The sequence below is a fragment of the Tursiops truncatus genome, chromosome 8 (assembly GCF_011762595.2).
Source record: "Tursiops truncatus isolate mTurTru1 chromosome 8, mTurTru1.mat.Y, whole genome shotgun sequence".
NCBI lineage: Eukaryota > Metazoa > Chordata > Mammalia > Artiodactyla > Delphinidae > Tursiops > Tursiops truncatus.
Window position 1 is genome coordinate 60,520,238 of NC_047041.1, and position 14,953 is coordinate 60,535,190.

Genomic DNA, 14,953 nt, shown 5'->3' on the forward strand with positions numbered 1-14,953 from the left:
AATCACCACTAGGATAACAATATAGAACATTTCCATCACCACTAGGATAACAATATAGAACATTTCCATACTTTATTGAAGTATAATTCTTAAAATAAAATTCACCAATTTTAAGTACATAATTGATGAGTCTTAATGAGTATATTCCATCACATAATCACCACTAGGATAACAATATAGAACATTTCCATCATCCACAATTTCCCTCTTGCCCCTGTGCAGTGGATCACCTCTCCCAACCCAGAGCCCCAGGAGACTGCTGATCTGCTCTTCATCACTATAGTTGTGTTTGTTGTAGAATTTCACTTAAATTGAGTCATATAGTGCATATTTTATGGTGTCTGGCTTCTGTCATTTTGTTTTTGACATTATGGTTGCATTTAGCAGTGGTTTCTTTAATCACCTGTTTGGTTTTTTGTTTGTTTGCTTGCTTGTTTATTACTGAGTATTCTATTGTATGGATATACCACAATTTGTTTATCTATTAATTCTCGATAGCTGAAGGTTATTTCCAGTTTGAAGTTACCACGAAGAAGCTGCAATGGGCATTAGATTATAACTCTTCCTATGGATATGTTTTCATTTCTCTTGGTTAAATAACAGTAAATGGGAATGCTGTGTTTTGTTTTGTTTTGTTTTCTTTGACATCTTTATTGGGGTATAATTGCTGTACAGTGTTGTGTTAGTGTCTTCTGTACAACAAAGTGAATCAGCTATATGTATACATATATCCCCATATCCCCTCCCTCTTGAGCCTCCCTCCCACCCTCCCTATCTCACCCCTCTAGGTCCTCACAAAGCTTCAAGATGATCTCCCTGTGCTATGCAGCAGCTTCCCACTAGCTACCGATTTTACATTTGGTAGTGTATATATGTCAGTGCTACTCTCTCACTTCGTCCCTAGCTTCATTATTGAACCTCCCTGGTTCCATACTGTATGGGTTAATGCAGATATATCCCTCATTTTATGGTCTATATCTTAGTCTACACTCAAACCAGGTTGTAATCCTGAAGATCAAATCTGGGCAGACAGGATCCCTTTTCTTGTATTTGTAATTTGAACTTCTGTGACCCTCCAGAAGGAAGAGACCACATAACTTGTTCTATGCCTTTCAGGCTTTTCTTCACTATCTTGTGCTTAATTGTGCTCCAATTTGTGAATATGTCTTTGCTGTCCCTCTATGCTCGGAGGATGCAGTGGGTGGAACCAGACCGGATGTTGCCCTGCTTCTCATTTCCCCGAAATGAAACTTCAGCATGGCTTTGCAAGTAATGTTTGTTTGTCTTAGTCATTTAAATCATTTAATGGAGAAAATATCCATAGATTCAAAAACAGTCTTACACAAATGTTCACATTTCTTACTTGGCTTCTTCCTTGTTAATCATTGCAGAATTTCTGTTTCATTTCTCAGTACCCAGAAATAAGCCGACTTTTACTGTCAGTAGGGATTTTGGCTAGAGCAGAAAACATTTGTCTAAAATATGGCTTTAAGTGAATAGATATTGCACTCTTTTCTTTACTTCATAATTGAAAAACCCCAGGACATCTCTGAGAAGGAAACAAACTTTCAAACATTGATCCAGTGACAGCAGCCTTTCAACCAAGTTAGAGTTTGGAAAGGTAAAGCCTCTAGCATTTGAAAAAGTTGAAGTTGACCTGTTTTTCTAAGTATAAAGTATAGAAATTGTGATATTTGAGTCACCAGGTAGTCTACTCATTTCCCATTTGTAGTATCTGGTGATGTTAGAAGGCTGCAGCAATGAGCTGTCTCCTGATTAGGTTCCCTGGATTTTCACCTGTCTCTCTTCCTCTATCTTCCCTCCACTCCACCTTCAGGACGCTGGGGGTTAGAAGATTGTGGTGGGTAGGAGATAGAATTCACATTGTGGAATTCCTGGCTCCAGGCTTTCTGAGCAGGGGAGCATGTTCTTCATTGTATGGGTTGTCTTTGAGTTTCTGACTCAGTTGATTCTCTTGTGTATGTTTGTGTGGGGGTGAATCTGCTCATCTTCTGTGAGCAGCTCAGGCTGTGGCTTACCCTGGCCTGCTTTATCCACTATCAGTCTTGCATCCATTTTCAAAATCTCCCATCCCCTCACAGACCCTCTTCTGTTCTCATCGTTATATTTACATCAAAAAGGTTTCTGTGTTTGTTACTATCATTTTAGCAGAGTCTCTGAAGGGAAAGGGAATAAATATGTGAGTTCAGTCTGTCATCTTTCCTTGGAACCCTACTGGCTATTAAACTGGCTAATATCAGGAATTCCCTGGTGGTCCAGTGATGAGGTCTTGGCACGTCCACTGCTGAGGGCAGAGGTTCAATCCCTGGTTGGGGAAGTAAGGGAAGTAAGATCCCGTAGGCCACACAGTGTGGCCAAAAAAATTAAAATATATATATATACAAACATACACAGAGGCTAACGACTCTTTCTTTTTCAAAAATCCCTTTATCTGCCACCTTGTATACCTTCACCTATCACTCTGCCTTCATCCTTGGCTTCTCAGAAACTTTGTGAAAGAATTATCTATGCTCATTGTCTTTACTTTCTCACATTCTACTGTCTCCTACCCGCTCCTGGCTGATATCTGCTGTGTCAGTGTACTTAAACAGCTCTGGATACGGCCGTCAGTAGCTTCCATATTGCTCAAGAGGCAGGTTTTCTTTTTTCTTTTTTTTGTTTTAGTGTTCTCCTTATCCTTAGGAGGTGTTAAAGTTCAACTGAGTAAATTTTAAAGATCTCTTTGGCTTTATTTAATGATTCATGTGCAGGTCAGTGTCCAATCTAGTAGACAGAAGAGATCTCTGAAGAGCTATACAGTGAAGTAATTTTATAGACAGTGGGGAAAAGGAACAAGGGAGCTGTACTAGGCAAAAAGGCAGATTGGTTATTTCCTTATAGGAATGGCAAAGATTTATCAGGCAGATTACCTAACCAGTGCTGATCAGGCAATTCCTGATTGACTGACTCAACTTTGGACCTGTTATCTTGTTGTTGTTGTTGTTGTTTTTGCGGTACGCGGGCCTCTCACCGTTGTGGCCTCTCCCGTTGCGGAGCACAGGCTCCAGACGCGCAGGCTCAGCGGCCATGGCTCACGGGCCCAGCCGTTCCGCGGCATGTGGGATCCTCCCGGACCGGGGCACGAACCCATGTCCCCTGCATCGGCAGGCGGACTCTCAACCACTGTGCCACCAGGGAAGCCCTGTTATCTTGTTTTTAACAGAGCGTGTGACAATGTTCCTGTTTCTTGAAACCACCACTGACTTTCACGACACAGCACTTTTCTTGTTTCCCCCTTTGCGAATCTGGCTGCACTTCTCTTCTGCTGGCTTTGCAAGCTCATCGCACTCTGTAGAGACATGCACTACTGTATTTCGTTATGGCCTCATGTAAAACCTTCCTCATCTACTCTGTACTCTCACTCTAAATGACCCCTTGTCTTCACTGGTCAACCATATGCAAATTATTTTATTTGTCTGTCAAGCATTGTGTCAGAGTTCTATCCAAGGGATTTATTACAGGGTTGTGATCTCATGCAATAAAATGAATGTTGCATCTGTGATTAGTGCTGGGCCTGAAGCCACCAGGACAGGCACTTGGGGAGGTAAGATGAACATGACATGGGGGAGGATAATGGTAAACTGGAATCCATGAGGATGAGCTGAAGACTGTTTTCGTCTCTTACAGCCTCCAGTCATCCTATCACCTAACTCTGATACTTCAGGTGATCTGCAAAAGAAGCTGGTGCCCTTTATCACAATATTAAACTCCTACCTAGCTTACATGTCGGAGAAGATGAAAGAGGGAAGCTGGATGGGAGCTGATGGAGGTGTCGCCTGAACCACTGCCCCACATCTACAGGGTGAGTCAGTGACAACATCTGTGAGCTGCAATAGTGTCCCTAATCAACTTTCTACATGGAATACAAAGAATATAGCTGCTTCTCCTCTGCCTTCTAAATCTCACACAGAATATCTCTGTGGTCTACACTAACCTTGAACTACAAAGGGAAGGAAGTTCTAGAAAATGTAGTTTCACTTTAGCTAAGTAGACACAGGACAACTCCACTACAAGTCTTGAGTTACAGGCCCATAAAACTAGGGTGACCACATAGTTTGCTTTTAAAATGGGGCACTTTAGAGAGTGGAACATGATGGGGCAAATGCTACAATCCTCACAACAATCCAGGCCATCTATTTCAGAACATATACTCTAAACCCGCAAATCATCTACTCTAGAGTGGACCTCTCAAAGTATTTCCTCTAAGTGCAGTTTCTGACGCTAGTCAACTTTACTCTTATTTGCTGTAATCCTATCATCATTCTAAGTTGTATTAAAGAGACACATTTCTATGGCAACCAAAATTTTTTCCCTGGCTTTTACAGTCTCCTGCCATGACGGTCTCTCTAATAATGCGCTCTAAATATATTGTTTTCCTATTTTCCATTTACTTCAGCTTTTTTCCCCCATGGAATCTTCTCAGTTTAAGTGAGTTTTAAACTTTGGCTTCTTTGTTTGTGTTTTTAAATCGGTATTTGGGCTTTGTGTATGTACTAATGGCCTTGTAGTTTAATTTGGGGGGCACCATAATTTCAGGAGTTTGTCTAAATTACATCAATTCATTTGGTGATTAAAAACCTATTTGTTTTCAAATTCACATTTGAAAGTTTTTCATTACTTTTGTTTTTTTGCGGTACGCGGGCCTCTCACTGTTGTGGCCTCTTCCGTTGCGGAGCACAGCTCCGGACGCGCAGGCTCAGTGGCCATGGCTCACGGGCCCAGCCGCTCCACGGCATGTGGTATCTTCCCGGACCGGGGCACGAACCCGTGTCCCCTGCGTCGGCAGGCGGACTCTGAACCACTGCGCCACCAGGGAAGCCCTTTCATTACTTTTTGATCTCAGAGAGGCATCCCACCTAAACTATTTTTCAGAACAGAGATAGAGGATTGGAAATTCCCGGGTTTAGTGGATCTTTTCCTTTGCTAAACAAGATTGTCCTCTCTCTTCAAAATGTTCTCCTTGATGAGTCAATATTCCATCATTCTCAGGAAAATGGGAGAAATTTTAAAAAGGAATTAAAAGCCAGATAGGAAAGCAGAGATTCATGGCTGAATGCTAGAAAATTTATCTCAAATGACTGCTTTATGTTTATAGTGATCATTTAAAAAATATGGATAACTAAAAACTTGGAGGAAAAATCCAAGAAGAGGAGGAAACCAGATCAGGAACAGACTAATGTAAGATGAGCCATGGTCTGAAGTAGAACACAGTTGAATCTGTATTCCATGCATGGAATCAACACACACAGGAAAATAACCAAGAAGTGACCTATTCAACAGTATGATTCAAAGACATGTTTGGTAGAAGAGGAAGTCATGTCTTTGAATGACACTGAGAAGTAGCCACTTTAAACTGTCACAAATATCATTACTAGCTTTCTTGGGAAGTATAACTTATTGAAATGATAAATATTTCTTAATTAAAAATATAACTTGAAGCAATAGTTTTCCTGCAGACTAGATCTTGGAGTCACTGTTTCTTCTAGGGGTGGTCAGATTTACCAAGTACGTGAAGAAAAACTTTCTGTCCTCTTGACTTCAGTGCTTCCACCTGCACAAGTGGAGAAGGAGCCCCAGAGCTCTGTGTTATTTTGGCAAGATCCCTTTACTTCTCAGAAGTTTCCCAAACTCACAACTCTGCCGTCACTCTCTGCCTTGAGCCTAAACAGTTAACCCCAGATTTATGGGTTGAATTGTGTCCCCTAAAAGATACGTTAATAAATCCTCACCCCCCCCCCCAGTTGCTCAGAAGGTGACCTTATTTGGAAATAGGGTGATTCCAGATGTAATTAGTTAAGATGAGGTCATATTGGAGTAGGGTGGCCCTTAATCCAATATAACTGGTATCCTTGTCAGAAGAGGAGAAAGAGACACACAGGCAGAATACCATGGGATGATGGAGGCAGAGATTGAGGTGCTGTAACTGCAAGTCCGGGAATGCCAAAGGTTGCCAGCAAATCACCAAAAAATTTGAAGAGGCAAAGGAAGATTCTTCCCTACCGGTTTCAGATAAAGGATGGCTCTGCTGACACCTTGATTTTGAACTTCTAGCCTCCAGAAACTTGAGACAATGAATTTCTGTTGTTTTAAGCCACCCAGTCTGTGGTACTTTGTTACTGTAGCCCTAGGCAACTAATATACACGGTATATGCTTATGTCCTTCATCTCTATGCTTGATAAAAGAAACCCACGGCGTACAGTTCAGCATATACCTCTGTATGTTAAATTCTCATACGATTTAAACAGCCTCCTTTTGACTATATCTCATGCCCCTGTCTAAATCTGAAATCTTTTTCTTGTGTCCTGTGGAACGTGAGGTCAGACAGCAAAACGAAACCAGACTTTCCTGTAAAGTCAAAGCTTCCTGTACTAACATCTCAAATACATCTGGCACATTCCCTTCTAAGGAATTTTAAACTTGCTGTTATCTTCGTTCAGAATGCTCTTCTCTCAGATAACTGAATGACTCCCTCTTTCAATTCCTTTAGGTCTTTAATTCAATATAACTTTCTCAGAAAGGCCTTTCTAATCACTTTATGTGAAGTTGCCACCCTATGCTTGCTATTCCCTTTCTATTTCTCTTCCCTGATGTATTTTTTTGAAGTATAGTTGATTTACAATATTATATTAGTTTCTGGTGTACAATACAGTGATTCAGTATTTTTATAGGTTATACTCAATTTAAACTTATTACAAAATAATGGCCATATTTCCCTCTGCTGTACAATATATCCTTTTTGCTTATTTATTTTATACATAGTAGTTTGTATCTCTTAATCCCTTACCCTTTTCATCCCTGATGTGTTTTTTACCTTAGCACTTTCCACCATAAAATGTAATTTATAATTTGTTTGGAAGGAAAAATTCAATAGGGTGTTGTATAAAATTGATATAAACACCTAATAATAACTTAAATGAACTATTAAAAAGTGCTGACCTGAAAGAAATAGACTGCAAGATATTTCTCCAACAAAGATGGGTTTATTCAGGATCAGCAGAGAATTGCAGTTTGGGGTCTGCATCTTTGGCAAGCCACATGCAAGTCCCCACACAGTAAGGGAAGGAGAATACTTTTATAGAAGGAGCAAGGAAGTTGGGAAGGCCATAGTAAACAAAGGATCCATGGCTTTTCATTTTGAGTCCTTGACAGGAACAAAGAGGAATCTTCCTTCTTCCTGTTGGACTCTGCTATTGTCCCAGAGTGTGAGAGCTTCCTCTTTGGTCTTCTGACTCTGTTTAATTGAGGTTGCTGTTTATTATTTGTTTTACACTTTTCCCCTTTTTATCAAGATTTTTCTCTGAAAGCATTGCTGATCGAGTCAGGTTTTCCAATTTCAGTGGCTTTTTTGCCCATCTGTGCCAGGAAGCACCTTTCTTCCTGTAAGTGTACTGTGAGTGTAGGGTCTCACATTGGAGGGAAAGTGCACAGATTGGAAACCTATTGGAGTCACATCTGAGTAACGAGGGGTAAGAGGGAGAACTCTCAGGCACTTTTTATCTGAAGCCCATATGTTATCAAGATCATAGACATTGGAGGTCATCTGAAGTTTTACGTCATCATCAAAGGTTTGGTGACAAACTTCCAACAAACCTAATCTGGATATCTTGGGAAAACTGTCTCATCCAATGTCATCTGATTCAGTTCTGTGAAATCTTTACTTTCAGGTCACCAGTTGATGTGCTGTCCAATCAGGATTTGATGCTTTCTTTACATATGTCATGTGAATCCAAGAGTCTATCTATTCCTTGGAGTTTGGTGACACAAGGATTGGTTAGCAGTGCCTGAAAGAGACCTCTCCAACTAGGTTGAAGAGACCTCTTCTGGAGGTATCTTTTCCAAAAGATGAAGTCTCCAGGTTGCAAACTTTGATGCTTAAGATCTTTGTCTCTTGAGAGTGCACTATGAAATGATTGATGTACCAAAATATGGTTATTTTTAATAGAAGCAATTAGGCCTTTGCAATATCAGAGTATCTCTCCTTTTATCAGTTTTGGATCAAAAGAATCAGGAGCCAAGTGCATTGGGCATCCTGTGACTCTCTCAAAGGGTGAGAGCTTATGAGTTCCAAAAAGGGTAGATCTGAAATGTAGAAGGACCAACAGCAATGATATTGGCCAAGGTATTTGGAGGGCCTGTACAAATTTTGCAAATTGAATCTCAATAATGCTGTTAGTTTGTTTGACTAAACCAGAGCATTGAGGGTGATAAGCAAAGTGAATATGTTGTAAAACCAGCATAGTTGTTGAAGTATCTGTCCAGTAAAATGAGTTTCTTGGTCATTATTAAGTTTGAGAGGAGTTTCCTAGGTAGGGATTATCTTTTCCAGAAGGACTTTGGCCAGAGAAAAGGCCTTTCTGCAAGGGGAGGCTTCAGTCTAGTGTGAAGATATACAGATCATGACTAAAACATATTTCTACCCATTAGACAGAGGAAGTTGTATGAAATATATTGACCAGACCTCAAATGATCCATTAGGCAGTTTAAATTGTTTAGTAACAGTTCAAACAGACTTCCTTGCGTTGCACTTTGGACAAGTGGAACAAGTGAGGTAGGCACTCTTTGCAACCTTGTTACTCTTTCCCACCAATATTGATTCATGAATGCCATCATTTTGTCAGTGGACCAACAGTGGTGAGGAATGGGCATTTTAGAGTCTCCAGGAGGACTGGTGTTACTGAACCAAACTTGGGTCTGCTTGCCCATGCACAGTAAACTCGATATACTGACACCTGGCTGTGGTGAAGAGAATTGAAGCATTTATTGCAAGGCCAAGCAAGGAGTATGGGCAGCTAATGCTCAAAAGACCAGAACTCCCCAATGGATTTAAGGGAAGGGTTTTTAAAGACAGGGTGAGTGAGAGTGTTGCAGGGTGCCTGATCAGCTTGTGGACTTTCTTCTGATTGGTTGGTGGTGAGGTAATTGGAAGTGAACATCATCAACCTTATGGTACCAACTGTTCTGGGTCTGCGTGCTTGTGGTCAGCATGCAGTTAACTTCTTCTACCTGGTCGTGGTTTCAGTATCTGCAAAACAGCTCAAGATATGGCTCAGATATTATATATAGCCTTTGAGAGGAACAAAAGTCCTTGACTTTGTTGCATGGCTAAACTATTATTGTCTTGTCTTGCTTGACTGTTTCCCTTCGTTTCTGTATTTTCTCAGTTCTCTGATTAAATTTACTCTTTGGAACTTGGGCAAGGCCTAGGAGGCTAAAGTTTTTCTACAAACAAGTGACAGGGGACATGGCAGGGTCCTGCTCAGTTACACTGGGTTTTTACTTAGTCCAAAGTGGAACTTTCTCTTGTTATCAAATCCATGATAAGAAGAAATGGGACTGTGGCTTCACAGTCAGCTTCAGTTGAAACTGTCTAATCTCAAATCAGAACAAAGTACCAAATGAGTACTGGCATAGAGAACAAGGCCTTAATGGGAATGTTAAACCTCAACGTAAATCCTGAACAATGCCTTGAGAGCTTCAGACGCAAAGAGAGCATAAGCTCAGATGCAGGAGAAAGAAATACCTTCAAACTCCAGGGTCAGTGAGAAAAGCAGTGAGCCTGTGGGGTCAACTGTGGCTATGGCACCTGTTGACTCACCATCTCCACAGCCTTCAGGGGTCTTCTCTGGTTCTTATACGGGCCACCAAAATGTTGGCCTAAAATAAATAAACTGCCAGATATTTCTCCAGCAAAGATGGGCTTATTCAGGATTAGCAGAGAATTGCAATTTGAGATTGGCAACCATGGCAAGCCATGTGCATCTCCCCACACAGCAAGGGAAGGAGAATGCTTTTACAGAGGGAGGAAAGAAGTTGGGAGTGCTATAGTAAACAAAGAGTCCATGGCTTTGTATTTAATTTTTGCCAGTTTGAGTAATATGTGTCTTGGCGTGTTTCTCCTTGGGTTTATCCTGTATGGGACTCTCTGTGCTTCCTGGACTTGATTAACTGTTTCCTTTCCCATATTAGGGAAGTTTTCAACTATAATCTCTTCAAATATTTTCTCAGTCCCTTTCTTTTTCTCTTCTTCTTCTGGAACCCCTATAATTCGAATGTTGGTGCGTTTAATGTTGTCCCAGAGGTCTCTGATACTGTCCTCAGTTGTTTTCATACTTTTTTCTTTATTCTCTCTGCAGTAGTTATTTCCACTATTTTATCTTCCAGGTCACTTATCCATTTTTCTGCCTCAGTTATTCTGCTATTGATGCCTTCTAGAGTATTTTTAATTTCATTTATTGTGTTGTTCATCGTTGCTTGTTTCATCTTTAGTTCTTCTAGGTCCTTGTTAAATGTTTTTTGCATTTTGTCTATTCTATTTCCAAGATTTTGGATCATCTTTACTATCATTATTCTGAATTCTTTTTCAGGTAGACTGCCTATTTCCTCTTCATTTGTTAGGTCTGGTGGGTTTTTATCTTGCTCCTTCATTTGCTGTGTGTTTTTCTGTCTTCTCATTTTGCTTATCTTACTGTGTTTGGGGTCTCCTTTTTTCAGGCTGCAGGTTTGTAGTTCCTGTTGTTTTTGGTGTCTGCCCCCAGTGGCTAAAGTTGGTTCAGTGGGTTGTGTAGGCTTCCTGGTGGAGGGGACTAGTGCCTGTGTTCTGGTGGATGAGGCTGGATCTTGTCTTTCTGGTGGGCAGGTCCACGTCTGGTGGTGTGTTTTGGGGTGTCTGTGGACTTATTATGATTTTAGGCAGCCTTTCTGCTAATGGGTGGGGTTGTGTTCCTGTCTTGCTAGTTGTTTGGCATAGGGTGTCCAGCACTGTAGCTTGCTGGTCGTTGAGTGAAGCTGGGTGTTGGTGTTGAGATGGAGATCTCTGGGAGATATTTACCGTTTGGTATTACGTGGAGCTGGGAGGTCTCTTGTGGACCAGTGTCCTGAAGTTGGCTCTCCCACCTCAGAGGCACAGCACTGACTCCTGGCTGCAGCACCAAGAGCCTTTCATCCACACGGCTCAGAATAAAAGGGAGAAAAAGTAGAAAGAAAGAAAGAGGATAAAATAAAATAAAGTAAGGTAAAATTTTAAAAAGTTATTAAAATAAAAAAATAATTATTAAGAAAAAAAATTTTTTTTAAGGAAAAAAAAAAAGGACGGATAGAACCCTCGGACAAATGGTGAAAGCAAAGCTATACAGACAAAATCTCACACACAAGCATACACATACACACTCACAAAAAGAGGAAAAGGGGAAAAAAATAATAAATCTTGCTCCCAAAGTCCACCTCCTCAATTTGGGATGATTCATTGTCTATTCAAGTATTCCACAGATGCAGGGTACATCAAGTTGATGGTGGAGATTTAATCCGCTGCTCCTGAGGCTGCTGGGAGAGAGTTCCCTTTCTATTCTTTGTTCGCACAGCTCCCGGGGTTCAGCTTTGGTTTTGGCGCCGCCTGTGCATGTAGGTCACTGGAGGGTGTCTGTTCTTCGCTCAGACAGGACGGGGTTAAAGGAGTCGCTGATTCGGGGGCTCTGGCTCACTCAGGCCGGGGGGAGGGAGGGGTACGGAGTGCGGGGCGAGCCTGCGGCTGCAGAGGCCGGCATGACGTTGCACCAGCCTGAGGCGCGCCGTGCATTCTCCCGGGGAAGTTGTCCCTGGATCCCGGGACCCTGGCAGTGGCTGGCTGCACAGGCTCCCCGGAAGGGAGGTGTGGAGAGTGACCTGTGCTCGCACACAGGCTTCTTGGTGGCGGCAGCAGCAGCCTTAGCGTCTCATGCCCGTCTCTGGGATCCGCCTCCGGGGTCCGCGCTGTTAGCCCCGGCTCGCGCCCGTCTCTGGAGCTCCTTTAAGCAGCGCTCTTAATCCCCTCTCCTCGCGCACCAGGAAACAAACAGGGAAGAAAACGTCTCTTGCCTCTTCGGCAGGTCCAGACTTTTTCCCGGACTCCCTCTCAGCTAGCTGTGGCGCACTAACCCCCTGCAGGCTGTGTTCACTCCGCTGACCCCAGTCCTCTCCCTGGGCTCCGACTGAAGCCCGAGCCTCAGATCCCAGGCTTGCCCGCCCCGGCGGGTGAGCAGACAAGCCTCTCGGGCTGGTGAGTGCTGGTCAGCACCGATCCTCTGTGCGGGAATCTCTCCGCTTTGCCCTCTGCACCCCTGTTGCTGCGCTCTCCTCCATGGCTCCGAAGCTTACCCCCTCCGCCACCCGCAGTCTCTGCCCGAGAAGGGGCTTTTAGTGTGTGGAAACCTTTCCTCCTTCCCAGCTCCCTCCCACTGGTGCAGGTCCCATCCCTATTCTTTTGTCTCTGTTTTTTCTTTTTTTTTCTTTTGCCCTACCCAGGTACGTGGGGGAGTTTCTTGCCTTTTGGGAGGTCTGAGGTCTTCTGCCAGCGTTCAGTAGGTGTTCTGTAGGAGTTGTTCCACGTGTAGATGTATTTCTGATGTATCTGTGGGGAGGAAGGTGATCTCTGCATCTTACTCTTCTGCCATCTTCCCCCTCTCTCCCATGGCTCCAAATTATATTCATTTATTATATTTCTTTATAGCTACCATGTGCTAGATACTATTCTGGGCCCTGGTAATAAAATGATGAACAAACAAATGTGATCCCTAGTTCCATGGAGCTTATAGTCTAATTAGAGAGACTGAAGATTAAATATACAACTGCAATCAGCCACTCCACTAGTTCAGTGTGGGCACTGACTTCGGTAAATCAGGAAATGAAGCTCTAAACCCCTGTAGTCCAGGAGGTGATATGTTGCCAATACAAAAATCCAGATAGATAGTTTCCTATCTCCTTGCCTTGTAATTCACACTAGGTGATCACATGGGGCCCCACTACATCATAGGCTACAGTTGGTGTCCTCCGGCTAGAAGAGATCTCATCCAGAAGTCTCCTGATGCTTTTCCATAATGAAGCCTGTGTTTCCTTGAATGGCTTCCTCCTTCCACTTCCCTTTTCTGTATCTTCTGCCTCAGAACTAAAACCCAGTAACAAACCCAGGAAGAGCCATTTAGAGAGATGCTAGTTCTGCATTTTTTCTTTTTGCTTTAAATATTCAAGTTCAGTCATGCCTTGTGCTCATAGTCATCCCTTTCCACCCCACCAGGATGCATGAGTCATGAACCTGCTCTACGTAAATTACAACAGAGCAGACAACGTGGGATCAACTTCTAGCCTGTATGTTAAGACCTTGTCTGGAAGAAATCCAATTTCTAGCTTGTAATCCACCTCTCTTCCTCCTAAACTAGTTCTTTGGTGGAAGCTTTGAAACTCTAGTCCCTAATTTAGGCTCTAAGAGCTCCTCTGGACTTTATAGAAGACATAGATCCTAAGTTTAAGAGCATTATCTAAGATTTAACACCTCCCTTCTACCCAACTCTGCTAGCTTTCCCAGGCTTAGCATCACGGCCCTGGTATAGGCGCAGAGTACGGCGTAAGGCTCTCTTTACCTCTTGGTTGTGCAAGCAGTAAATGATAGGGTTGAGCAGTGGTACAATGACAGTGTAGAGTACAGGCACCAGCTTGTCGGTGTCAAAAGCTGAGATTGCCTTTGGGCGGGCATAGATGAAGATACTGACTGCATAGAAGATGACCACAACAGAGGTGAGAGGCACAGGTGGAAAAGGCTTTATGGAGCCCAGAAGCTGAGGGAATGCACATCACAGCACTGGTGATGGCCATATAGGAGGCCCTGGTGACAGAGAGTGGCCTCAGCAGTATGAAAATGGCCAGGACAAAGTCTGTAAGCTCTGCTGTGGACATGTCAGTGCATGAAAGGTTGAGCAATGGGGAGACATCACAGAAAAAGTGGTTGATGTTGTTGGGGCCACAGTACGAGAGGTGAGAAATGAGAAAAACTTTGACCATGGAGATGCCAAAACCTCCAGCCCAGGAGCCAGCTACCAGCTGCACACACAGCCGGCCACTGACAATGACAGGGTAGTGGAGAGGACGGCAGATGGCCACATAACAATCATAAGCCATAATTGCAAGGAGGACACACTCAGTGCATCCCAGGCCCAGGAAAAAGTAGAGCTGCGTCATGCAGCCCTCAAAGGAGATTAGCTGCCCATGGCCCTGTTTGGAGCCAACAAAGCCAGCTAGCATCTTGGGAATAGTGATGGTAACGTACCAAATCTCCAGGAAGGACATGTTGGCCAGAAAGAAGTACATGGGTTTGTGGAGGCTGGGGTAGTTCCTGATTGCCATAATGATGAGTGTGTTCTCAGTCAGCACCAACACATGGGCCAGCAGAAGAAGGGCAAATAATAGTGCCCGCAGTGGCACAGGAGCTGGGAAGCCCAGCAACACAGACTCACTCACTCTCCCACTCTGGTTCTTCCTCTCCATGGTGTCAGTCATGCCTGCTGCTCTTCAGAAGAGAATAGAGTGTCCTCAGGAGGCAGCAGCAGCAAGAACCCAGACTTCCTTTCGCTGGGTTTGTATTAGTAGAATGCAACGTGTGTAGTGCGTATAATTCATCGCTGAGCTGAGGCCGTTGTTCTCTTCTGTAATCTGGGAATGAGCTAAGATAAAAGTGGACAAAAATAAGCTACTTTGTATTGGGATAGGATAGGAGTGTATTCTGGCCCTTGGAGAAGTGTGTATTGATAAGCACCAGTTGGTCCCTTAAAAACACAGATCAAAACCAAAATATTAAGAGTCTGGGCTGCCCTGAAGTGAGAGTTTGTCTATGAGCTGGATTATGACTCTGTTTTGAGGAAATAAGTTACACAGTGGATGAATAACAGTAACATATAACACAATTAAGTGTTTACTATGTGTTATTAGTACAGGAACTATTCTGAAAAATTTGTAGATATTAATCCACCTAATCTTCACCCTATGAGTAAGTACTGTTATCAACCCCACTTAACACCTAAGGGAACTGATGCATATAGAGATTAAGTGACTTGTTCCAGCTCACACAGATAGTAAGAGATGGAAGCAGGA

The 14,953-nt window shown here is 43.0% G+C and overlaps 2 protein-coding genes across 4 annotated transcripts in view; one reads left to right on the forward strand and one right to left on the reverse strand.

Annotated features, from left to right (window-relative positions):
• Positions 1-14,953, forward strand: part of ZNF215 (zinc finger protein 215) — a 151,792-nt gene that overhangs the window by 76,103 nt on the left and 60,736 nt on the right. For all 3 annotated transcript variants that reach the window (XM_033862454.2, XM_033862452.2, XM_019948143.3), the window contains exon 2: positions 3,688-3,862. The gene's annotated coding sequence lies outside the window, so the exon portion shown is untranslated. The remainder of the gene's footprint in view (positions 1-3,687; positions 3,863-14,953) is intronic.
• Positions 7,037-14,359, reverse strand: OR6A2 (olfactory receptor family 6 subfamily A member 2). The gene is given in 2 exon segments (XM_073808565.1): positions 7,037-13,600; positions 13,602-14,359. Coding segments are annotated over 2 exon segments (981 nt in total). The 5' UTR covers positions 14,351-14,359; the 3' UTR covers positions 7,037-13,368.